Genomic DNA, 27130 nt, shown 5'->3' on the forward strand with positions numbered 1-27130 from the left:
ACCTCATCTCTCTGTTTTTAATAGGTCAAGCAGACCTATTTAATAAATACAGACAGACCTGAACATCACAATTAACAACCTTGAAAAAACAGGCACATATAAAATGGTAGACCCAGTTAGACACACAATGAGGTTTGAAATTAGTAACAAAAATAACTAGGAAAATATAAAACGTTTGGAAATCAAGAAACACATTTCTACTTTTGCTTCTTTTTAAGATTGAGTCACAGAGACACCACATTTATTATCTGCGGCCTGAAAACAAAACAACAGACAAAATACACAAAGCACCATTTTTAGAGACATCAGACAATAAAGAACAATGAATCCTGAAAGATGGGAAATAAGCAAGGTGAACCTGACAAATTCCTAGCGTACTGCTTTGAGAGTTTCCAGGCTTTAGCATTGGGATGGGACACTGAGGCAGAGCACAGCAAACTCCTAGTGTTGAGGAGATCTAAGTTTCCAGGGAAACCAAGGGAGCTAGACTCCATAGGATGGAGTCTCACAAGAGAGAAGTGTATAGAAGGAGAAACTAGAAACTTGTAGAGGGTCCCCTTGGATATGTGAGGAAACTAACCAATACCAAAAGGAATAAAGGGAACAGTCCTGCTGTTCACATGAGAACAGTCCCTATTTCTAACTAGACTGAAAAAATTCACATTTCATGGGACATTGGATAGAGTTCTTAGGAAGGTATTATTTTAGTAGAGGGGAAAAATTAGTCCCAGATTGACTACTGCTGTGGACCCATCTAATAAATCATTAAAACAAGACTCAGAAAGATCAAACTGTTTCCAAGTAACTTAACTGCATCCGAGAATAAAGAAGATTTACAGGAATACAAAATTATCTGCCACTGACAAGGAAAAATTCACAATGTCTGGTATCCAATCACAGATTATGAGCCAAGTCTAGATGCAAAAACAATATGGCTCAAAATGAGAAGAATAATCAATCGATTGATACTGACATAGAATAGATACAGATTTTAGAATTAACAGGGAAAGACATTAAAACAGGTATTTTAATTGTATTTGGTATGTTGAAAAATTTAAGCAGAGATATGAAAGATATAAAAAGATATAGATTAAACTTATAGAGATGAAAATTAAAATGTTTGAGATAAAAAATATATTGGAAGCGATAAACCATAGATGAAACACTACAGAAGAACATTATAGATTAGTGGGCTTCAAGGCACAGCAGTAAAAAATATCCAAAATGAAAAACAAAAAAAAACATCTCCCCAAGTGAAAGAATTGTTGGTGAGCTACAGGACAACCCAAGCAGTTTAATACTTGGATACCTGAACTTTCCAAATGTAGTGAAACTGTAAACTCCTAGATTCAAAAAGATTAATGAACTCCAAGTACAAGAAACATGAAGAAAACTACACCATTAGCACATCATAGTCAAGTTGCTAAAAATGAATAATAAGGAAAAATATTTTAAGGCAGTCAAAGGTAGAAGAAATCTTATGTACACAGTAATAAAGATAATGATGGTATTATATTTCTTACTGGGAATGCAAGAGAAAAGACAGGGGAGCAACATCTTAAAAATAATAATAATTACTACCACTACTGCCAATCTATAATTCAATACTCAGTGAAACTATCTTTCAAAAATACATGAAATATTAAAGGATGCCATTCAGGCATAAGAAAAATAATACCACATGGAAACCTCAAATCTATGGAAAAGAATGAAGAGCACTGGAAATAGTTACTACATGGCTGAACGTATATGTGTGTGTGTGTGTGTGTGTGTGTGTGTATGTGTGTGAAGTCACCTCAGTCATGTCTAACTCTTTGCAATTCTATGGACTGTAGCCTGCCAGGTTCCTCTGTCCATGGGATGTTCCAGGCAAGAGTACTGGAGTGGGTTGCCATGCCCTCCTACAGGGGATCTTCCCAACCCAGGGATTGAATCCAAGTCTCTTATGTCTCCTGCATTGGCAGGTGGGTTCTTTACCACTAGTACCACTTTGGAAGCCCTGGGTAAATGTATGTTTTCCATATAATTCAAATCTCTTTAAAACTAATTGACCTTGAAACAGTACCAATATACTGTGGATTATAGAACATATATAAAAATAAAATTCAAGACAACAGTATGCGGTCATATAATTGAAGATAGAGGGCAATAAGTTAAAGACATGTCCTAAATTAATATTAAAATAACTAAATAAAGAATTTTCCTAATAAACCAACAAAGGAGACAAAGTTGAATAATTAAAAAAACCTGAATAATCTAAAAGAGTGGAAAAAAGGGAAAAGAACAAAAAAGAGACAGAACACATAGAAAGAAAATATCAAGGTGATAAGATTCAAACCTAATCATATCAATAACCACACTAAATGTAAATGATCTAAATATACCAATTAAAAGGTAAAGATTATCAGATTAGACAAAAAGCAGAACTATATGCTGGCTATAAGAAGTGTATGTTAAATATAGAGACACAAGTAGATTAGAAGGATGGAAAAGATTTATCATGCTAATAGTAGTCAAAAGAAAACTTGAATGGTGATATTACTATCAAAGTAGATTTTATGGATTCATAATAAAAGGGTCAATTAAACAGAAGGACATAAAACAATCCTATACATCTATGTACCTAATAACAGTTTTCAAATTATATGAAGCAAGACTGATAGAACCTTAAGGAAAAACAGACAAATCCAGAATATCAGTTGGTCATTCCAGTACCCTTTTCTCAATAACAAGAAAAAAAGGCAGAAAATCAGTCAGGATATAGACTTAAACAACACGTCAACTAGCTTAACCTGTTTGATAGTTATAGGTCACTCTATCTAAATAGGAAATTGATAAACAATGTAGAAAATCAATTAAACCAAAAGGGTTCTTTTAAAAGGTCAGTAAAATGGATAAACCTGTAGCCTGACTGATTAGGAAAAAAGAAAGAAGACATAATTTGCCAATATCAGACATGGGAATGGTGACATCACTGCAGATTCTAAAGATACGGGACAGGGAATATTACAAATAATTTTATGTCAACAAATTCAACAACTTTAAAAAATGGACAAATTCCTTGAAAGATACAAATTACTAAAGTTCATTCTAGAAAAAATAGATAGCCTATTCTGCTAGAGACATTAAAATTATAGTCAAAATACTTGCCACAAAGAAAAGTCCAGGCTCAGACGGCTTCACTGGTGAATTCTACCAAACACTTAAGGAAGAAGTAATACCAGTTATATACAAACTCTTCCAAAAAATTGAAGAGTCAGAAATACCCCCAACTAAATCTACAGGCCAGTATATCAGCATAAAAAGTGAACGTGTTAGTCACTCAGTTATGTCCAACTCTTTGTAACTCCATAGACTATAGCCTGTAAGTCTCCTCTGTCCATGGAATTCTCCAAGAAAGAATATTGGAGTGGGTAGCCATTTTCTTCTCCAGGGATCTTCCCAACCCAAGGATTGAACCCATCTTTCACACTGAGGGCAAATTCTTCACCATCTGAGCCACCAGGGAAGCCCCATATATCTGATATACCAAAACCAGACAAAAAAGTTATAAGAAAATTAAAAAATTACCAGTGGCTTTTTTCATAGAACTAGAGCAAAAAATCTCAAAATTTGTATGGAGACACAAAAGATCCTGAATTGCCAAAGCAATCTTGAGAAGGAAAAACAGACTTGGAGGAATCAGGCTCCCTGACTTCAGACTAATAAAAAGTTACAGTCATCAAATCAGTATGGTACTGGAACAAAAATAGAAAAATAAATCAATGAAACAGGATAGAAAACCCAGAAATAAAGCCATACATCTATGGTCAATTAATCTATGATGAAGAAGGCAAGACTACACAATGCTGGAGATACAGTCTCTTCAACAAATGATTGCTGGGAAAATTGGGCAGCTATATGCTAAAAAATGAAATTAGATCATTCTTTAACTCCATACACAAAAATAAGCTCAAAATGGATTGAAGACCTAAAGGCGAGACTGGATACTGTAAAACTCCTAGAGGAAAACAAAGGCAGAACAGTCTCTGACATAAATTGCTGCAATATGTTTTTCAAACTGTCTCCCAACATAATGAAAATAAGAACAAAAATAAGCAAATGGGGCCTACTTAAAAGTTTTTGCACAGCAAAGGAAACAATAAACAAAATGAAAAGACAACCCACAATTTGGGAAAAAATATTTGTAAATGATGTGACAGATAAGAGATTAGTCTCTAAAATTTAAAAATAGCTCAAGATACTTAACAAGATCAAAACAAACAACCCACTCAAAAAATGGGCAGAAGACATAAATACACATTTCTCCAAAGAAGATATACAGATGGTCAAAAGGTACATGAAAAGATGTTCAATATCACTAATTATTAGGGAAATGCAAGTCAAAACTATTAATACAATGAGATGTCACCTCATACTAGCCAGAATGGTTATCATCAAAAAATCCACAAACATAAATGCTGGGGAGGGTGTGGAGAGAAGGGAATCTCCTATACTGTTGGTGGGAATGTAAATTGGTACAGCCACTATGGAGAACAGTATGGGGGTTCACTAAAAAACTAAAAATAGAGCTACCACATGACCCTGCAATCCCACTCCTGGGTATATATCCAGAGAAAAACATGACCTAAAAGGATACAAGCACCCCAGTGTTCATTGAAGCACTGTTTACAATAGCCAAGACATGGATGCAGCCTGAATGTCTATCGACAGAGTAATGGAAAAAGAAGATGTGGTACATATATACAATGGAATATTACTTGGCCATTAAAAAGAAATGAAATAATGCCATTTTCAGCAACATAGACAGTGTCATATGAGTGAAGTAGGACAGAGAAGGAGAAATATCACATGCTATCATTTATATGTGGACTCCAAAAAGAAATGATACAAATGAGCTTATATACAAAACAGAAGCAGAGTCACAGACTTAAAGAACAAACTTATGGTTGCTGGGAGGAGAGGAGGGAGGATCAGGGGAAGGGATACTTAGGGAGTTTGGGATGGACATGTGCATACTGGTATATTCAAAATGGATAACCAACAAGGAACCGCTGTATAGCACATGGAACAATGTTATATGGCAGCCTGGATGGGAGAGGAGTTTGGGGAAGGATGGATACTTGTATTTGAATGGCTGAGTCCCTTTGCTGCTCACCTGAAACTATCACAACATTGTTTGCTGATTGGCTATACCCCAATATAAAATTTGAAAAGTTTTTAAAAAGAGAAAAAAAAGACAAACAAAAAAGAAAATCAGAGACAACTGTTCATCATGAACATGTAAAGACTCTAAACAAAATTTTATTAAATCAAATCCAACAATATATTAAAAAGATAATAAACCATGACTAAGTGAGGCTTATCTTGAAAATGCAGGCTCATCAGAAAACAAATTGATGTAATTCATCATATTAAACTAAAAAAACAAACAAGATCATCTTAATAGATGTGGAGAAAGCCCCTGACAAAAGTCTAATATTGATTTCTGATTAAAAAAAAACAAACCTCTCAATAATGAAAGATAGTAGAGAACTTCCTCAATCTGACAAAGGCATCTATGAAAAACCTACAGCTACACACACACACATACAGACCAAACATACATAAGGGCTAAAGACTGAGTATGTTTCACCTAATATCAGGAGCAAGATAAATATCCATCCTTTCCACTGCTACTATCAACACTGTACTGGAAGTTCTAACCAGTACAATCAGGCAAGAAAGATAAATAAAAGGCATCCATATTGGAAATAAATAAATAAAAGTGTCTTTATTTGCAGATGACATGTTGTCTATAAAGATAATCTGTTGGATTCTTTAAAAAGCTACTAGAACTAATAAGTGAGTTTAGCAAGGCTGCAGACTACAGAATTACTTACATAAAAATTCATATTTATGTGTGCCATAAATAAACCATTGGAAATTGAAACTTAAAACAGCATTTACAATAGCATCAAAACAAACAAATAATATGGGATAAATCTGAACAAGCAATGTGAAAGATCTGTACTCTAAAGACTATAAAATATTTATGAGAGAGATAGAGGAAAATGTTCATTGGTTGGAAGACTCAATATTGTTAAGATGTCATTTTCTCCAAATTGATTTTTTAGATTCAAAGTAGTACCAATCAATAGCTCAATGGGATTTTTTGTAGAAATTAACAAGTTGATGCCCAAATTCATATAGAAATGCAAAGGAAAAAGTTGCAATGAAGAAACAAAGTTGGAGGACTTATATTACCTTATTTCAAGAATTATTATAAAGTAACAGTAATCAAAACAATGTAGTATTAGCATAAAAGGTAGAGTAAGGAATTGATGGAACAGAATAGAGAGTCCAGAAATAACTCCACATATAAATAAACAATTGATTTTTTTTTACAAAGTTTAAAAGAAATATTACTGGAACAAGTGAATATATATATATATATATATAGCAAAACAACAAAATGTCTTGATTCTATATCTCTCATATTTACAAAAATTAACTCAAAGTGGATCCTACACCTAAACAAAAAACCCAAAGCAACAAAACTTATAGAAGAAAGGGGAACTTTTCTGTGACCTAGCTGAAGATTTTTAGCTATGACAACAAAAACACAATACACAGAGGAAAAAATGTATAAATTGGACCTTATCAAAATTAAAAACCTGTGTTTTTCAAAAACACTGTTAAGAGGGCTTCCCTGATGGCTCGCTGGTAAAGAATCCATCTGCCAATGCAGGAGACATGGGTTCAGTCTCTGATGCAGGAAGATCCCTCATGCCATGGAGCAACTAAGCTAGTGCGCCAAAGCTCCTGAGCCTGTGCTCTAGAGCCCCAGAACCTCAACTACTGAGTCCACACCCCTTAGAGCCCGTGCTCTCCCGCAAGAGAAGCCACTGCAATGAGAAGCCTGCACACCCCAACTTGAGAGAAACCCCTGCTTGCTGCAACTAGAGAAAAACCTGGGCAGTAACGAAGGCCCGGCACAGCCAAAAATTAATTCATTAACTAATTGAAAAAAATAACTGATAAGAGAATGAAAAGACTAGCTATGGGTTGGGAAATATTTAAAAATTAATTCATCTTTGGCTGTGCTGAGTTTTCATTGCTGCATATGGCCAGCAGGGGCTACTCTCTAGTTGTAGTATGTGGGCTTCTTACTGTGGTGGCTTCTCGTTGCAGAACACGAGGCTCTCGGATGCACCGGATTCATTGGTTGAGGCACACAGGTTCAGTAGCTGTCGTGCATGGGCTTAGATGCCCTGCAGCATGTGAAATCTTCCCAGACCAGGGATCGAACTCATGTTCCCTGCATTGGCAGGAGGATTCTTAACCACTGGACCACTGGGGAAGTCTGGGAAAAATTTTTTGTAAAATATTTATCTAATTTTTTCCACAGTATATAAAGAACTCCCACTCAGTAATTAAAAAATAACCCAAATACTTCACCCAAAAAAAAAAAAAAAAAAAAAGAATGGCAAATAAGCACATGGAAAGATGTTCAACATCATTAGTCATTAGGAATATGCAAATTAAAACCATAATGCAATATGACTATACATCTATTAGAATGGGTAACATTAAAAAGAGAGATCATTCTTATGCTGATGAGAATGTAGAGGAATTACAACTCTCATACACTGCTGGTGGGAAACATAAAATGGTACCACTACTTTGGAAAACATAGTGAGGCAACTACTTATGACAAATGATCAGTATCTAGGATCTATAGGATCTATAAAGAATTGTTAAAATCAATCATAATTCCTGGTGATTTCAGTGTCAAGGTAAATACATAATTCTTCCAACAGATTCTTCTCTCTACTCTTTTTGTATCCCTCCTCTACTGAACTTGCTTCTACACTCCCCTGGCCACACATCACCAATAAACAGAATTTCCAAATAATCCTACCTACAGGCAACCTACTCCTTAACCACCAGCTCCACCCACTTCTAGTACCTCAACTCCAATAATTCTTTGGTCCCATCAGAACCTATGCTCCATTCATCATCCTTTCTCTTCACTCACCCATACTCCTCTCCTTTTTGAGCTTAAATTCCTTGTTCTATTTTTGTAAATACCCTTTGCTTACACTTTTTACTCTCTTGCCCTCTCCTTTCATTGTATTCACATAGCAAACTTCTAACTCTGGCTATATGCAACCACTCACCTGTTCTGCACCTGCACTCCTGTGGCTCAGCAGAGCTGGGGAAAAGGCTCACTGAATTTATAACCACAGGACTTCCCTAGGGGTGCAGCGGATAGGAATCCACCTGCCAATGCAGGTTCAGTCCCTGGTCTGGGACGATTCCACATGCAAGGGAGCAACTAAACCTGGGCGCTGCAACTACTGAGCCCATGTGCCACAGCTACTGAAGCCTGCATGCTCTAGAGCTAGCAAGTCGCAGCTACTGAGCCCGCTGCAGCAACTACCAAAGCCCCTGTTCTACAAGAGAAGCCACTGCAATGAGAAGCCTGTACACCACGAGGGAATAGACCCTGCTCTCCACAACTAGAGAAAGCCTGCATGCAGCAACAAAGACCCAGTGCAACCAAAAATAAATATAAATGAACAAATAAAAAATTCATGACCATAGGGAATTCCCTGGTGATCCAGTGGTTAGGACTCGGTACTTTCACTGTCATGGCCCCAGGTTCAGCTGCTGGTTGGGGAACTAAGATCCCACAAGCTGTGTGGTGAGGCCCAAAGTGAATAAATTTTTTAAATAAATAAATAAATTTATGAACATATCTCAGGTGGGCCCTTAGTGCCACTTAGCAATCACAGAACATTTCCATAGTCCCCTCACTCTCCTGACAACTATTTCATGCCCTAGTGTCTCCCTCTCCATCCTCACCCTCAACTGTTGACCTTGTTTCCTATTTCACTGAGAAGAAGGATGTCTGCAAGCTCCTATGTTGGATATATCCATTTATCCACTTCCATGCCCAGATTCTCTGTCTTCCCTGCTGTCTCCATGGATAACTGTGCTCCCAGGTAAAACCAGTCCTCCACCTATGCAGGAGACACCATGCCCTTTGCTGACTAGAGGACATTGCTTCAGCGATTCTCCCTTCTAACCCTGGCATCATAATTTTCCATTTCCTACTGGATTTTTGTCATTAGCATCTGAACAAGCTATATTTTTTTCTTAGCCTTACACTGTGCTCCTGCCACCACCCTGTTTCTTTGATCCCTTTAGGGTGAAAGTCCAGAGTTCCTCTGGTCACTGTTTCTAGCGTCTCCTCTCATTCTCTCTTAGACATACTCCTATCAGAATTCTGCCCCTTTTGCCACCAAAATAGCTCCTGTTGAGGTCACCAGTGTCCCCCACATTGCTAAATCTAATGGTTAATTCTTATTATTTTTATCATCTCCATGAGCAGCATTTGATGCAGTTGACTATAGCCTTCTTTGGGGAAAATTTTTCTAGCTGGGCTTCTGGGACTCTATTCCCCTGACTTTCCTTCCACTTTACTGCAGCTGCTTCTTAGTCTTCTTTGCTGGTTCTGCATCTCTAGACTATAGCAACAGGCATTCTCAAAATAGCTGGTATGAATATCAATTGGTATAATTGCTACTGAGGACAAATTGGCAATAACTATCAAAAGTACAAATGTATATCTCCTTTGACCCAGAAATTCTGCTTCTAGTAATATCCTTCAAATAAATGCACACATGTGCTAAGTGACACATGGACAAAGTAATTCACTACAGCATATTTTATCCCTGAAGAAGAATGAAAACAGCCAAAATGTCCAGCAATAGACACTAAAGAAATTATGGCCCATCCATACAATTGAATATTTTGCAGAAGCAAAAAAAGAATGAGGAGACTGTTTGTGTCTGCATTTTCTTGCACAGGCTACCTCAGGAAGGATACTCATGAAGCTGGTGACAATGCTTGCTTATTTGGAGGGTAATGGATGAGTCAGAGGCAGAGGTGGAAGACTTTGCTGTCAACCCTTTTAAAGTTGAATTTTAGTACACTGTGAATGATTTATCTATTAAAAGGAAAACAAGGCAGGGTTTAGTTCCAATATGGAATGAGTTCTAAGATATTAATATATTGTTACAAATTAAAAAGGTAAGTATTAAATACAAAAGATTGTGTACAATATGCTATATGTAGGGGTAGGGCAGACTTACTTTTCATTATTTACTCTTTTGTGTTATCTTTTGAATTTTGTACCTTATATATATATTTCCTATTCAGAAAGAAATAATGCATTTTCACATGCATCGCCTCTACAATACTATGACTGAAACTCACCAAGTATTTCCCTATTTTTCTAACAAAGGAAATGAACAGAGAAGTTAGAGGAGGCACCAGGACCAGAGCCCACTTTCCCTGCCAGTCCCTGTTAGCTCCTCCGGCCGTGGCATCCTCTACCACCTCCCACCCCTGTCCTCTCTGGCTTCTTCCCTCAGGAAGCACAACTCCTAAGTTCAGACTCAGAAAGTCTGCCACCAGGGGCTTCACTCGGGGGACCGTTACTCTTGCTCAGAGCCACCAAAGGGTGGTGGGAGGCACTGTGCTCTGTGGCTGGTTCCAGCCTGCCCTGACCTCGCAAGCTGCCAGGCCCTCCTCCCCTGGCCTGTACCTGTCAATGATGACGGGGTCTGAGGGCGTCTCATTCCGGTTGCCACAGCTCTTCCGGTCACAGCATCGGCTGAAGGAAGGGTGAGGAGGGAGGAAAGGAGGAAAGAAGGAGAGGGAGATTAGTGTGGGGTGTGTTTGTGTGCGCGCGTGTGTGTATGTGTGTGTGTGTGGCTCTGGGGTGAGGAAGCTGATGTCCGGTCTCTGAGTGTGGAATCCCTGGGCCAGAAGGGCTCACTCCCAGAACCCAGCCCTGGGGATAAGGCTGGCCAGGAAACCCTTGTCCCAAAGGCATGCTGCTCCTGGAAGATCCAGGAAAGGGTGGAATGCTGACCATCTACTCTCTCTGTACCCTTTTAATACATATAGAAAAGAGCTCCAATTGTAAGCATGCATCACATGAATTTTCACAAAGTGAGCTCACTCATGTAACCAGACCAAGAAATACCATGTGACCAGCATCCCAGAAGCCCCATCCTGGTCACTGCCCTTCCCAAGGGTAGCCACTGTTCCAACGAGATTTTTGAACACTATTTTTTCCATGTGTGAGGAGTTGCTTAGGACGACCTTGTCCGACTGACACATCCTGGGGAGCCCTTGTCTAGAAACACCAAGATCTGGGGTAATGGGAAGGGGAACCAAGAGCCCTGCTCCTCCTTCCCCATCCTGCCTGCCCAGGGGGTGCCCTGAAGGTCATATAAGAGGCAGAAAAGTTTCCTCCTTCAGCTCTGGAGCTAATCCAAGAGGCCCAGGCCCTGCCCCCACCTCCCAGCGAGCCCTCTCCAGAGCTTTATTAGTTAAGCTTCCCAGGAGCAGCAGGAGGCCTTTCTTGCAAAAACAGTCAGAGAAGCCACATAAACAGGCCAAGCTAATGGGGCCTCAAGGACCCTCTCCTCAGCCAGCACTGTGCCCAGGGACCTGACTCTTTCCTCATCACCTCCCCCCACCAGGCTTCCCTGGGGATCAGTGCGGAGGGGGTTGGGCCAAGAGGCCAGTGCCAGCGCCCCAGCCCTTCTCACCTGCACATGATCTCATGAGTGAGCAGCACACGGCACATTTCGGGGTTCTTGTCCTGCCCCTCGTAGATGATGGCCTGGGGAAGGAGAAGTGCATGAGCTTGGGGGGAAGGAGGCTCCTCTCGAGGCCAGGTGAGGGGCAGGTGGGCCCTCCTCCCAGAGAAGAGTATGCCCTCCAACTCTCTCTGGGGGCCCAGGAGTGCAAAGCAGGAGCTGGGAACCGAGCTTCCCAAACCGGCACCGCCATCAGAATGGGGAAGAATGGGGTGAGGTCTACAGAGTCTGTCTGTCCACAAGCAGTACTTTCTGGAGCCAGTTCTGCCCTGGGGCAGGGAGGTCCACCGACCACCCTGACCAAGACCAGGCACATGCTCCAGCCTCCCCGGTTCTCACAAGCATCGTCCCTCCAGGCTCTCCCGCCAGCTCCTGGGCCACACTCCCCATCCCGGTCATTGCTGCAGGCCAGGCCAGAGGCTTCCTCTGGGACTGTTGGATCAGCCCCTGACCCCTCAACCAGTCCCCAGCCTCTCCTTGGCCTTGAAGCAAGGAGTAAGCTTCCCGAACGCTCATTTGGCTTCCAATTTAAAACGTCTGGGCCTCCCAGTCATCCCTCATTTGTGGGTCTCTTTCTCTGTGGACACTGTCCAACCTCTTCCATGCTTGTCGGCCATACAATCCCACTTTGCCACTTCCCAGTCTGCCTCCCAGACCATAGTGACCACAGGCATCCTAGAAACGCACCACTTCTTCCTCTTCCCTGGGATTGGGTGGAGGCTGCTGGAAGCCTGTCTGTGTGGGAAAGCCCAAGCCTCCACCTCCAGTTCAGGCCCCTGATTTTCACATCTGAGACTCAGCCCTGTTCCTTACCAGCACACAGAGTTCAGAAAAGCCTAAGGCTGCACAGTCCATGAGCGCTGACTCAGGTTTCAGTTGCCCGGCACTCCTCTGGCTAGCCCCGAGCCTCCTCCTTTTGTCTTTTCAAATCAGCAAGGTGCTGAGGGCCAGTGTTGGAAGCTCTGGGGCCCCACCCAGTGCTGGACCAAGGCACCCATCCCTGTGTTAGCTGCTAAGGGCTTTCTCTTGAGAACTGCTCTCAACAGATAAGAGTTGCTTCCCCTGAAAATGTCTGGAAGGTTACATACTTCCCTTGGGAGTGGTCCCCAGCCAGTAATTGACCAATACAGGGGACAGAATCTTGGCCTCCTTCCCTCAAGGGGCAACAACTTGGTGCCGTTCCTCCTCTAGCGGATCAGGCTGAATCTAGACTCCAGCTGACACCACATCCTTGCTGAGCATGCCCTGCTCTGTCTTGCTTCTCCCCAGTCCCCTTCTGAGATCTTCTTCCCTCTTCCTCAATAAACCCACCTGAACCTCCATCTAGGCTGAACTTCTAGATAACAGGACCCAAGAGCAAAGTCTTTGTGAAAATGTCTTTTTCTTGTCTAGAGGACAGAAGCCACACATCCTCCTCCTGTGGACAGTGCGGAGCTAGACTGGGGAGGATAAAGCGCACGGGGGATGCGGAGGCAGTGACAAAGATGCTTGTTCAGATCTCAGGGGAGATGGTGGCTGGCTCACCTGCTTGGACATGGAGTCGATGAGACGCACGTAGAGATCCTGTTCTGTCCGAAGACCTGAGGGTGGAAAGGCAGAGAGGTCTGTTATTTAGGGAGCTCCTGTGGCTTCTGATGACAACATACTCCACACCCTTCCCAGCTGGAGCCAGGCCCCCTCCACTCTGACAGTGGGGTACCATGTGTCACATGGTGCTGTGGTACCCCATGGGTGATGGGCTTTACTCACCGTTGTTATATACCAGCCGGAGGCGGTAATGGATCCCGTTGTTTGTCTTCTCCGCCCCAGGCTCCTGCAGGGACAAGATAGGGAGGATGCTCGGTGCTCCCAGGGATCCTACAGCCACTCCCCTCCTCCCCTCTCCCCCACCCAAACCTCCTCCCTCTCCTCTCCCATCCGTTCACCACCCCCTTCTCCACTCCTCCAAGGCCTATCCGTCATCTGTTCCAGTGGGAAGGGGTTCCCTGAAAACCCCCCACCCCCGCCACCCCACCCTCTTCCTTCCCGGTGAGCCCACAAGCCTCTCACTCGGTCCTTCTCCACAAAGTCGATGAAGGCCGTGCGCTCCACCTCCACCGGCTGCCCCTGCCGGTCATACATGGCCAGCACGAAGTGGAAGAAGTTGGATTTCCTGAGGTTGGAAGGGGGCTGCTTCTCAAAGTGTGCTCGTGCCAGGCCCACACCACTGTGGGGAGGAAAGCTGCTGGAAACCACCGGAAGTGAGTGCTCTTCAGAAAGACACCCATCACCTCTGACCAGGACTCGGCTCTGCCATGACAAGAGTTACACTGGACGGGCCCATGCCGCCCTTGACAGGGCCATCTCAGTTCCAGACAGTGGCCTCCCAGTGCTGAGATCACTGAACCTGCTCCCGTGGACATAAGCAGCACCTCGGGGGGTATCCCTGGCAGACTCCTTCCTAGACTTTTCTCTGGGCCCTACATTTTGGAAGCTGGTCCATAAAACCAAATGAACACATCTTACTGATCTGAGCAACACATCTTACTGACCTGAGGCTCCTGTGACTGCCCTTTAGGGCCTCAAGGGGCAGCTGGGAGGTTTTGGAATGAATACCTCACTGTACCCTAGTTCACGGCTGTGTGCATGAGCCTATGGCATTGCCTGAGAGATGAAGTCCATCAGACACTCAGAGACACTGAACTGGCTCAGGGCACTAGACTGCCCAGCCTGGACTCTGGGCTATGGCCGACGGTGGAAAAGTCCTCCTCAGGTGTATGGGGAAGACACCACTGGCTCCCTTGGGCAGAAGCATCTTGTGGTGTGGTCTTGCTTTCTCTTGTCTCATCAGAAACCAGCCCCAGAAACAAAGCCAGGGTTAGAGCACAAGTAGGAGAACCAAGGCCCAATTTATCAAATATTTCCTGAGCCCCAATGATGTATTAAGCACTGGCCACATGGCACCATGACGGGCCAGACTGAAACTCCTGGAAGGGGAGAGAAGACAGATACAGATAGCTTACTCAACATGAGACAGAGTGGTGAGTACCCCCTAAGAAATGTTCCTACATAAAAAACAATAAAATTAAGGAAGAAAAAATTAAGTCTGTGTCAGAGGAAGGGAAGACTTCACAGAGATGGTGGCTTTCCCGCTGGTCTTTGAGGAGTGAATAGGAGTTCAACAAGGGCAGGAGGCAAAAAGGCAGAACTAATAGCATAAGAAATGGCTGTAGGTGTGAGTGTCACTGGACCACAGGTTTCAAAGTGTGAAGTGAGGAGAGAAAAGGTTTGTATTGGAAGTGCTAGACCATGTAGGCACACAAAAACCAGGCCATGGAGTTTAGACTTTCTTCTCTGGGTCAAGGTCTTCCAAAATGTTTTCTTTAGCTCTTTCATGGCTCCAGATCTTCTTTCTATAAAGGAGTGCTATAGCCACAACTGCTGGGAAATGTGGCTTCATGGAATACTCATGAGTGTGTGTGTGCGGGGGGCGGGGGGGGGGCATCCTTGGGACACCCTCCAGGAAGGGACTCTTTTTGACTCGCTCAGGCCAGGGCTCCCCATGTGTGGCAACCAGCCTCCAAGGTGGTTCCCATGACCCCTGCCTCCTGGAGCTCAGATCCTTGCACAGTCCCTCCTGCACTGTCAGGATTGGTCTCTATGGCCAGTAGAATCTGGCACAAGTGATAGTGTATGATTTCCAAGGTTAGGTCATACAAGATACATGGCTCCTGCCCTAAACAATCAGTGACTCGGGCGAAGCTGGCTGCCGTGCTGTGAGGATACTCAAGCAGTCCTACGGAAGGTCCACATGGAGAAGAACTGAACCCTCCTGCCAACAGCCGGCACTAACTGATCAGCTGGGCAAGATCCACCAGCCCTAGGCAAGCCTTCAGATGACTGAAGCCTCATAAGAAACCCTGAGCCAGAACTACCCAGCCACACTGCTTCCTGGTTTCTAACTTTAAGAAATTGTGAGATAATGAATGTTGTTTTATGTCACTGAGTTTGGGAATAATTTTTTTTTAACGTGGTAATAGATTACCAACATACCATGCTTACTTGACTACGGAGCATTTTGGTGGAGGCATGTAGTTTGGGAAACATGACTAAAGGCCTCCAAGAGGTTCTGAAGTCAGGCAGGGCTTAGAAGATGATGCAGGCAGGGAGTGCCCAGGGTGTTGAAAGTGGGAGGCCACTGCAGGGATGCAGAGGTGAGGATGGTGGAACTGTTTTGAGAGCCATTTAGACCAGAGTCCATCCTGGACATGCCACTGTGATGACCTCTGCCATACTCAACAATGCTTAATATTTTTCTTCATATAATTGTAAATCGACTTATTCTTACTTGGCTTCATGCAAAGCTGTAATATCTGAAATGTCACGAGCTTGAGAAGCTTACTGTATTTTTACTTATATAGATTATAGGAAATACATAACCAATAGAATGAAAATTGTTCCTCCTCCTGAAAGCCTGCTTGGGAGCCTCAGTGGTCCATATGAAATGCTGATTTTGGAGGCAAAAGTGACAGGTCTTGCTTGGGGGATGTGGTTTGGGAAACATGACCAAAGGCCACCAGGAGGCTCTGAAGTCAGGCAGGGCTTAGAAGACGCTGCAGGCAGGGAAGGCCCAGTATACTGAAGTGAGAGGCTGATCAAGATGAGGAGGGGGCCACCAATACTTTCTCTTCCCCACCAAAAGTTATTTCTACATGTTCCTTCCTCCAAGATCATCCTCCTCCCTCCTTCAGTGTCCCTCCCTTCTCTTCTGCCTCAGGCTTACTGTCCTTTCATGTCCAGGCCTTGACTGTCCTGCTTTCCACTTGCCAGGAGGCAGGGAAGCCTGAAGAACTTCGATCGCAGCAGGTCCCTGATTACTGTTAATGAATATACTAGAGGTGGCGGTAACCCTGACTCCTTCCTCTGCCCCCTCTCCCACCCAGGACCAGCTTAAAGAGAGGTTCCAGGACCACCTAGGGGGACATAAGGCCAGAAGAGGGTGGACTGGGAAGCCATCCCAGATCACTCTACCCTTTATTCCATCATCTGGCCCAGAAAACGTGCTGGAAGGCTCTCAGACTGTAGGGAGATGGGGTAGAGAAAGAAAGAGGCCTGACAAGAGCGGGGGTGGAGGCTGGGCAAGAACACAATCCCATGTCTATGCAACATACCCTATCTACACAGCCACTCCTGCACTTCCCAGGCCAAGCGTCAATCACTGATGCTAAGCCTCCTTTCCCATCCATCCCTCTTGGCAAATACCAGTCAGTCCTGGGTCTCGGCTACCTGCTGGTTCCTGCCAGGCTCCTAAGGACCAGAGCTGGGAAGTCTGCCCTAGGCCTTAAGCCAGGCTTCCTTCATAGGGCCTGCCCTCTCAGCAGGAGGGGATTCCCAGGGAGAGAGGCTCGGGGGACCCAAGAGGGAAGGGAGCAGGTACCCCTGCCTGGGGTCTGTGAACCAGTGTCCATCGAGGGGCTGCACTGACCTACCCCACTGTGGGATCAGGCTCAATCCCACTTCCCTTGAGGTAGCCCAGCATCACCCTCCATGCTCCACCTCAATTAGTGGAAGCATTAAGGCACAGAGTCACACACATTCAGGCAAAGCAACGGGACAAGGTGGATAGCTTACAGTTCTGGGACAGGGATCACTATCATGAATGACAGCAGAAAAATATGAGTAACAGACTGACCCAGCAGACCAAGAGAGGACGGCAGAATGGGCAAGACCCCTGCTTGCACATCCAGAACTGCTCCTGGTCTACAAATGTCTCCAGTTTACTCTGTTCATACCCCTGCGGGACAAGTGAGAAGACCAAGGTGAAATAGAAAGGACTTTGGTTTAAAGAAATCCTTATGGGACATTCCTGGTGCTCCAGTGGTAAAGCATCTGCCTGTCAATGCAGGGAACAGGGGTTCAATCCTCGGTCCAGGAAGATCCCACATGCCATGGGGCAACTCAGCCTGTGCGTCACAACTACTAAGCCCATGTGCTGCAACTATGGAAGTCCGTGCACTCTAGAGTCTGTGCTCCCCAGTGAGAGAAGCCATCACAATAAGCCTGAGCACTGCAACTGAAGAGTACTCCCTGCTTGTCGCAAATAGAGAAAGCCCAAGAGCAGCAACAAAGATATAGAGCAGGCAAAAAACAAACAAAATTTAAAAAAAAAAGAAGGAAGCCTATGTGTCATCCCTTTAAAAACAAACAAACAGAAATATCCTCACATTTCCTATGAACACAGAGAATGGCATAATTAGCACGGCGGCTAAGTGCGGGATGCAGGTCAGTCTGGACTGTGCCTTCCTTCTCCTGGTTCCCCCAGGCAGCTGCACTGCCTCCCTGCCCATGCAGCAGGTGACCAATCAGCGTCCCTGAGCAGAGCTGCAAGCCCCAAAGGGAGACGGAGGGAGGGGGAGACTCTTGCTCTTCTCCCCTTGGGAAGAGCTGATGCTCTTGTAATGAGGAAACAAACCAAGATTAAAGAATGGAAAGAAAGAAATATAGAAATACGCTCAAATAACTCAGATGATAGACCCAGGCCATGGAGAGGCCTGCTGGGGCACCCTAGGAGTAGACGTGTGTTCCTACACTAGCTTAGAGGCAGGAAATGTGAATGAAGGCCAAGGTCTCTGATTCTGTGGTCTCCAAAGTGGGATTGCCCAAGACCCTCACTGCAGTGTGGGGAGAAACTGCAAGGGTGTCTATTGATAGGAATCCATTATGTAGAAGAAAGAAGTGAGGCAGGAGAGCCTGGGAGGTCTGGAGAGGCAAGTGTTTTATCTGGGTTTCCCCAGAAGCAGAACCTGAGACAAGGATTCCGATGCAAATACTTTATGTGGGAGGTGATTTCAGGAAAACTTGGTGGGGGTGTGGAGTGACCAGAGGAGGAAAGGCAGCCCTATTGGGTGCATCACCTGGGAGGTACCATGGTGGGCAGCTGTAGCTCAGCCCCCAGGGAGCCCTGGAAGCAAGCCCAGAACTTGTGCTTTAGCTACCCCATCAGAGGGCTGGGCAAGAAAGTTGAAGTCTGTATCCACCAATGGCATCAGTCACTAGCTGAGGGCCTCTGGGGTATCACTTCTCAGTGGGATTGGCCTGGTGTGCAGGTGGGCAGAGCAGACTCTGGTGGTCTAAGAAAGTCTTAGGAGGCAAATGCTGGCAGAGGAAGCAGACTCTTTCCTAAGGATCCCTAGGGGACAGGGGTTGGGTAGCAACTCCTAGCCACCCAGGGGCCTGCGGTGTGATGGAAGCCTGCAGAACTCCACCTGAGTGCAGCCTGGCAGATGCCTCACCTGCTCTGTGTGCTGCTGGAGCCTATAATTCAGAAACGTCTCATTCACTTAGCATGATTAGTGTACAAAGCATGCCATATGTGTGCCTTTTCTGGATAAACGTGGCTGAGTGACGAAAACAGCCACATTAACCACTTTTGTAGGATTCCAAAATGATTTACACATCTTCTCGCTTTCTTAAGGGCTTCCCTTGTGGCTCAGCTGGTAAAGAAGCCGCCTGCAGCACAGGAGACCTGGGTTCAATCCCTGGGTTAGAAAGATCCCTGGAGAAGGGAAAAGCTACCCACTCCTATATTCTGGCCTAGAGAATTCCATGGACTGTATAGTCCAGGGGGTTGCAAAGAGTCAAAGATGACTGAATGACTTTCACTTGCTTTCTTAAAAAGATTGTTTTCAACAAAATGTTCAAAACACTTTCCTATCAACCCCGGAGTGTGCTGAGGTGGTGAGGTCTTTGCTCCTGTACTAAAGAGCTGGGATATGAGAGGAGAAAGTGCTCATTTTCATATATCCACCAGGGCCAACTCATCTCCTTCCTATCTTCTGTTCTGAAATAGCCCCCAAATTAAAGAAGACTGTGACAGAAAAGTTCGGGGAACACAGGCATTTTTTGGCTGGAGGACATCCAAGTGTGGGGATGTGTGGGCTTCCTTCCCTGGGAATCCAGGTTAAAGGTGACACCGAGGGCAACCTGATCTTTACAGCCTGAGTCACTCAGGTAACCTGTGCTTCGGAATACAGAGGGATGTAAACCTGGGGGCTGCAGAGTTGTCTGGCTGCTATTGCTTGGGCACCCAGGGGTCCCTAGAGATGCTCCTTTTTGAGGCGGAACAGGAAGGGCCCCAGGGCCCTTCTCATGGCAGCTGGACTTTGCCAAAGCTGTCTAGGACAGATGATACTTCCTTCGCAGTCAGTCCCTGCTCTCAACTCAGAAGGCTGTTCATATGCCTTTACAGCCTTGATTACATGCTTATTATTCAGTTCAGTTGCTCAGTCGTGTCTGACTCTTTATGACCCCATGGACTACAACACGCCAGGCCTCCCTGTCCATCACCAACTCCTGAACTTGCTCAAACTCATGTCCATTGAGTCGGTGATGCCATCCAACCATCTCATCCTGTCTTCCCCTTTTCCTCCTGCCTTCAATCTTTCTCAGCATCAGGGTCTTTTCCAATGGGTCAGTTCTTCACATCAGGTGGCCAAATTATTGGAGTTTCAACTTCAGCATCAGTCCTTCCAATTAATATTCAGGGTTGATTTCGTTTAGGATTGACTGGTTTGATCTCCTTGCAGTCCAAGGGACTCTCAAGAGTCTTCTCCAACACCACAGTTCAAAAGTGTCAATTCTTCCACGCTCAGCCTTCTTTGTGGTCCAGTTCTCACATCTGTATATGACTATTGGAAAAACCATAATTTTGACTAGATGGACCTTTGCTGGCAAAGTAATGTCTCTGCTTTTTAATATGTTGTCGAGGTTGGTCAGAGCTTTTCTTCCAAGGAGCAAGGATCTTTTAATTTCATGGTTGTAGTCACCATCTACAGTGATTTTGGAGTCCAAGAAAATAAAGTCTGTCACTGTTTCCATTGTTTCCCCATTTATTTACCATGAAGTGATGGGACCAGATGCCAAGATCTTCGTTTTTTGAATGTTGAGTTTTAAGCCAACTTTTTTATTAGCAGGAGCATTTTAAAACAAACATCCCAAACCCCACAGACAGTGGTTGAGAATGGAGCTCTGGCCCTCCCCCAGAGGCACCCTCAGGCCTTCTGTCTCCCCACCTACCCATCCTCTACCAAATCCTAACTCTTGCCTGCCTTGGCAGCCCAAAGTTCTGAGCAGTGCCTTGGCTTGGGCCTGATCTATCTTGGAATCTGGGATGCTGGGTGATGGAGAGAAGTCCTGAGGTCATTAGCAGTGAGGGGAGGCTCCTTTTTAATCCCCCTCCACCCAAGAGGCAGAAGGAGTAAAACTGTATATCTTCTGCATCTCATCCTTTGTCTCAGCTTCCCTAAGGTCTCTGCTAAATCCAGCTCTTCTTTCCCCCATCCTAGCGTGACTACATAAGTCTCCCATTCCTCTCCTCTGTAGCCTCTCTTCCTCCAAGCATTCCACTGGCCCCAGCTCTCCCTGCAGGCGTCTCTTGGGTCCCTGGGACTGCTGATAATCATCAAGCTGGGCCTGGCATTCCTGGCCTCAGCCAAGATCTATTGGCCTAGCCCTGCCCAGAGCCTAGGATAGTGCAGGCAGAAGGAGGACCTGGTGCCTAGAGGCAGCTGCCCAGGACCTGTGTCTAGAAGGGCCAGGTAGAGATGATGCTTTGGGGCTGCTTCATATCCCCTGCTCCCGCTATCCCAGAGGGCCTCTGCTTACCTGCCCCAGGAAATTCTCTCAGCCCCAAGGCCCCTGGATTGGGGGAGGGGGTGGGGAACAAATCTCACTAGTTAGTTCTCCCATGCTTCCTCTTGCTCTCGCTTCTACCTAAAGACAGTACACCCTGCTTCTCTCTGCCCACCCCCTCGCCACCCACCCACAGGCCTGCCTGCCAGGTCCCAGGCTGAGGAATGGCTATTAATTATTAAAGCAAACAAAAGCATTTCCTAGCAGGGAGGCTAGCCTGCAGCTACTTACAGGAAAGGCAGCCCCAGTTGGCTTTCCTTTCAGGGCGCTGCTAGTGTTCTGGGACCAGCTCACGGGGGAGGGCTAGCCTTGGTCCTCCAGGAGTCTACCCAGGCTGGAAGTCACACCAGGAGAGAACTGAATTGCTTCTGTGCTGAGCACCCCAGCAAGAGCTTGTGGGTCTGCAGGGGAGTCCAGAGGTGGGCTAGGGCTGGGGTATGGGTCTCTGAGATAAAGTCCTGTTGGACCAGGGGAGGGATGGTCATGGCAATGGCCAGGGATTCTTGGGCAGAGTTCCCCACTGGGAAGACCCTGCCAGCCCAATGCTCCAGCCTTCCCTATCACCTCCAGGGCATGGTATGCAGCCTCTCTTTTCTCCTACCTCTGTTTCACCTAGAACTTTCCTTCCTGTTGGCAGATCCTCCCTCACTGATTTTAGCAGGCTCTGGGCCTTCTCCTCCTCCATCTTCTGAAAAACCTTGGTGCTGCAAAGCTGGGCAGCAGTAGCTGTTCCAGTACCTGGTTCCTGCGATCAGGTGGACCACCAATGTGAACAGGGGACTATAACCAAAACAGACTTGGTAACCTTCTAACACACACTCCTGCTTCCTTCCGCAGATACTCGTTACCCCCGACTGCTCGATCCTGGTGCCGAGGAACACCATCCAGGCTCTAAAGGAAGGTGTAGGCTGGCTAGGCAAGGAAGTCCAGGACAGCAGGGCACAGCTGACTCTGGCCTGTAACAAGCATCCTTAGACAACACTTAGAACTACTCCCCTGGGCTGGGTGAGAGGGCAGAGAGAGAGAAGGTGCTGGGGGGAGGGGCCCAGAGGTGGTAAAATTATATCCAGTGCGTGAATGGGTCCTGGGAGCAGAGGAACTGTTTCAGGAGACATTGTTGAATGCCGAGTGTCACACAGAGGCTGAGAGGAAGCTTGGGATCGGACTGTGATGGGCCTTGAATGCTGAGTGTCTGGGAGGAATTGGGGAGGTGGGGGGGGGGCGTGGTCACTGAAGTTTTTAATTGGAGAGGGACACGATCAGAGAAAAGTTCTTTGGAAATTTTCTTTGGCCCCCTGTGTGGCAGATGCTTTGTGGGGGCGTGGTGAGAGGCTGGGGCAGTGGACTAGCAGGCTGAAGTGATACACTGGGGTAGGTTAACTTCAAGCCAGGGAGGAAAGTCTTGGAGGGCACATCTCTGTATTGAGTATGTATCATGGTTAAGAGCTGGCAGTGGGCACTGTGATTAGGAATAGGATATGGAGGGCCAGCCAGAAGCCCTGACAAACAGGCGGCTGTGGGGTGAAGGCATAGAACACATCAAAGGCAGCTGTCAGACCCCAGGCAGCCTTGCAGGGAATGTTCCAGGGCAAGTTCTTCTGAGACAGAGGGAGTGGAGCCTGTGGAGGTAGAAGAAGGTCAGGGCAGGGAAAGGAATTCCTGTCATTGCGGTTTTAGGATGAAAAGACCCGAACAAAGGACTGATGAAGGATTAAGAGCCAACCAGTGAGATGATGGCACCTTAGGAAGAGTAAGAAAGGAGTATCCCCCCCACCTGCTCCCCTTGGCGCCCAGAGGCAACCAAAGGTGTGGGGACTCCCACTCTGTGTTCTGAGACAGAGAAGTCTCTGGATTTAGAGATAAGCAGTCAGGCCTGAAGAAATGCCTCTCTTCAAATTGGGGGTGGGAGGGTGGGCATTCTTAGTCCTGGTGATGTGGCCCTGAGGACTCAGACTGGACATGTCCCCCTTACTCAAGACCTCTTCCCTATGTGCAGACAACACTGCTAATGCTCCATCTTGTGGGAGGAGCCTCATCTCCACACTTCCTAAACCTACACAGGATACAAGTGCTTCCTCCTCATCAAACCTGCTGGCAGGGTCAGAGCGGAAGGTCAGAGACAAATAGGAACCATAAACCCTGAGGCCCTAATGGAACCCTCCATCCACTCCTACAAGCTCTCACCACACAGCCAGTGATGGAGAAAAAGAAAAGAAATTGACCACTTCAAATTAAATGAGGGCTTTCCTCATAGCTTAGTCAGTAAAGAATCTGCCTGCAATGCAGGACCTGGGTTCAATTCCTGGGTCAGGAAGATCCCCTGGAGAAGGAAATGGCAACCTACTCCAGTATTCTTGCCAGGAGAATCCCATAGACAGAAGAGCCTGGTAGGCTACAGTCCATGGGGTCACAAGAGTTGGACATGACTTAGTGACTAAACCACCACAAGTTAAATGAAAGACCAGAACCAACAGAAAAACAAGCAGGATACAGAACTGTATGTATAACACAAGAAAACAAAAATGTCAATGGGAAGGAAATACATGAAAATATTGACAGTTTGTTGTATTAGAGAGGTGGGGTTTTTGTTTTCTATTTTCATTTTTTCCCCCTGGAATATAGTTATATCATGAGCGAAAGTATGGAAATTGATTCAAAGACAAGATCCTTTCTCTTCCTGAAGAGGTGAGCCCAGTAGAGAAGCCCCAGTGCCCCCTCTGGACAGTCATGAAAGGACAGGAGTGCAGGAACACCATTCAGTTTGAACTTGAAACAAAGTGTGTGTCTGTTAAGAGGTTAGGTTGGGGTTGGTGGTGAGGTGGTATCCCCTGAACAGGACTGGGGATGTGAATGTGTGGCTGGCGTTCAGGTCTAGTCTGCCCTGAAACCTCCCAGCAGAATCCTTTCCAGCAGCTGGACAAGCAGTTGCTCAGACCTCTGGAAAGTTCAGCTCCCATGTGCCGCAGGTGTCTGCAGAGGCACCACCTCCTTAGTCCCAGCCACTGAGATCTCCAAGTAGGATGTCCAACCTCCCCTCCCCTTGTTCACAACTGGGGATACAAAAAGCCCCGAGCCCAGGTGTTGGTGGGGGGAGAGGTGGGGAAGGCAGGTCCATAAACCTTTATACTTCCTTTCTAAATCCAGGAGTCCATCCCCCACCCAGGCTCCTGCGCAGACTCCTGCAGAGGAGTCAGAGGAGATGGGCGTGGGCGCTGGGTTCCGAGGGACCCCTTGCCTTGGGTAGGACCCACCAGAAAAACACCTGGCGAACCTGCCCCATCCTCAGTCCCGATCATTCCACCAAGCCGATTGCCCACCTCATCTCTTCCCCACTCTTCAGCCTGCAGCCGCTTCGCCGGCTCCCGCACACCCCCATCCTCCCAACTCTGAGGGATTAGAGAAAGCAGTAAGGTGGCTGGGTTTTGTGCCTTTCCTGGCAGAGATCCGTGGAACTGGACAAGGAGGGGCACTTAAGCTCCCTGAGAAGGAAGGGCCAGCAATTCCTTGACGACTGGTGGCTGGGGGACTGCGGGGAGCCGGGAGAATTCCTCCTCTTGAGCCACGGACACGCTGGGCACGCGAGCGACAGTCAGAAATCAGAGTCAGGACTTCCAGGAGTGGAGGCAGAAGCCCCGCCCCGGCTGCCCCCTCCCCCCATCCTCTGGAAGAAGCAGACACTCAGGGCAGGGTGGGCGCAAGAGCTTGCTGGGACAGTGCAGAGTTAGGGCTCCGTCCAACCCTTCGCCCAGCAGTTCCGCAAGCTGAGCGAAGGCGGCGCGGAGCCGTCCAACCGGAGCGCGCCGGGTCGCGTCCGAACGCTTACCTCTGCGCCGCGGTGCTAGCGTCCAGGATGCCCGCGCCCTGCATCCAGGAGCGCACCGAGCCCAGGCCCGCGGGCAGCAGCGGCTCCTCCTTCAGGTTCAGCCCGCCGCGGGGCAGAGCGTCCTGAGCAGGGAACATAAGGGCGCGCAGTCAGTGGGCGCCCTCACCGCCGGGGATCCGATCCCGCCGAGGCTGCGGGGCGTCCTAGCTCCGCGCGCCTAACGGCACCCGGCGACTGCAGGAGCGCAAGCAGCGCCCGTCCCGGCCACTCAGTGCGCGCCAGCCTCCTGGGCGCTCCCTCGGAGAAAGCGGGTCCGCGAGCGCTGTCCCCTCCCCTCCCCGGGCGCGGGGCGGGGAGATGGAGGGATTTCCCCGCGGCCTGAGCGCCAGCGGGCGGACTGCGCGCGGGGCGGGGAGGGCGGGGAGCGGAGCCGGCAGCCGGTCCGCGCAGAGGCGCGCTCTGGCGGCTGCCCAGGGCCGCGGTCGTCGGAGGGGGTGGGGGGCCCGAGGCCCCCGGGAACTGCCTCAGGCGAGGCGGGGGCGCTGGGCTGCCCGCCCTTTCCCCTCGCCGCCCCCACCCCCCGCTCGCCCGCCCGCCCGCGGCGCCGGCGCGGGGCGCTGATTACCATCCGGGAGGAGGAGGCTGCGGGCGCGGAGCTCGGCGGCGGCGGCGGTGGCGGCGGCAGAAACAGCAGCAGCCGCGCGTCCCGAGGAAAGGCAGGGGCAGCGCTGGGCCAGCAGACGCCGCCGGCGCCCCGCGTGCCCCGGCGCCCCGGCCCTGCCGCAGCCCCGGGCGGCAGCACCTGGAGCAGCAGCAGTAGCAGCCCGGCCGACTCCCCCCGGGGCCCGGTTCCCGCGCTGCCCCGCCGCGGCCGCCGCCGCCCGCCGCTCCCCGGGGCCTGGCCGCGGGCCCGGGCCATCCCGCCGCCGCCGCCGCCGCCGCCGCTCCCTGGGGAGCGGGAGCAGAAGGGAGGGAGCGCGGGCGGGAGGAGGGATGGCGGGAGCGGGCGGGCCCAGGGGACTGGGGGCCGGGGGAGGCGGGGGCGGGGCGGCGCGGCCGGCCGAGGGGCGGCCAGGGACGTGACATCATCGGGGGAGGAGCGGCCGGGCCCGGGCCGCCGCGGCGGGGCGGACCCTGGCGAGTCGGTCGCCGGCGCTGGGGTCTGCGGCCTGCCCGAGGCCGCGGGAAGGGACTGGAGGGACCAGCGTGGACCCGGGAGGCCCAGGCAAGGAGCACACGGGCCTGCGCGGCGGGGGAGCCCGGCCGAAGCCGGAGGAGCGAGCGGCCCCGCGTTCAGAATCCGCCGCCGCCTCTAGGTCGCCACTGGACGAAGCCCGGGCTTGGTCTCCGCTATCTTCGTCTCCCAAGTACCCGCCGCACTCTCGGCGCTGACGCCCAGTTCCTGCACTTGCCGCTCAATTCGACGCCTTCCAGTTTTTACTCTTGATGTTCTTTGCTCTCCCGGGCCGTCCTTCCCGCCTTTCCCTGACCCCGGTTTCACCTCAGCCTGGCTCTCAAACCTCTCTCCCTTAGGCTGGGCCCCAGACGGGCAGAACGCAGTCGCTGCACCCATCACACTTCGTTCAGTCCGTGACTTGCCTAAAACTAAAGCATTCTCGTTTCCAATCTCTGCCTTTCAAACCCCTCTTAGGTTTTGATGAGAGTTGGATCCTGAGTTAGGATTCACTTCCTCTTGCTCCCCAGCCAGAGAATTTTCCCTCTTAGATTTCATGCCTCTTAGTTCCCCGCCAAGAAATCATCTCACCCTTGACCCCAGGGCTGAGCCATTTCTACCCTTCTCCCCACATTTTGGCCTGGTGTGTCCTGGCCAAGCTTTGAACAAGCTCAGAAAGAGTCCATCACTTTCCGGCAGAAGAGCAGGGGGGTGGCCTGTCCAGCCTGCTGCTTCATTCAGACACCTCTGGAATATCTCTTTTCTGCCCCAGCTGACTCCCATCCTCTTTTGGGGAGCTTC

General features: G+C 47.9%; 1 protein-coding gene across 3 annotated transcripts in view; it reads right to left on the reverse strand.

Moving 5' to 3' along the window:
* Nucleotides 1–26130, reverse strand: part of EBF4 (EBF family member 4) — a 55164-nt gene extending 29034 nt beyond the window's left edge. For 2 of the 3 annotated variants that reach the window (XM_065921562.1, XM_065921561.1), the window contains exons 1-7: nt 25781–26127; nt 25156–25277; nt 13713–13869; nt 13413–13476; nt 13188–13243; nt 11613–11686; nt 10598–10666 (exon numbers count right to left, since the gene is read on the reverse strand). In XM_065921562.1, coding sequence (XP_065777634.1) covers nt 10598–10666; nt 11613–11686; nt 13188–13243; nt 13413–13476; nt 13713–13869; nt 25156–25277; nt 25781–26074 — 836 coding nt within the window. In that variant the 5' untranslated portion in view covers nt 26075–26127. Of the gene's footprint in view, nt 1–10597; nt 10667–11612; nt 11687–13187; nt 13244–13412; nt 13477–13712; nt 13870–25155; nt 25278–25780 lie in introns of all 3 variants that reach the window. The other variant, XR_010661460.1, reaches the window with a different exon arrangement.
* Nucleotides 26131–27130: the final 1000 nt, after the last annotated feature.

Source organism: Muntiacus reevesi, chromosome 2 (genome assembly GCF_963930625.1).
Source record: "Muntiacus reevesi chromosome 2, mMunRee1.1, whole genome shotgun sequence".
Taxonomy (NCBI): Eukaryota; Metazoa; Chordata; class Mammalia; order Artiodactyla; family Cervidae; genus Muntiacus; species Muntiacus reevesi.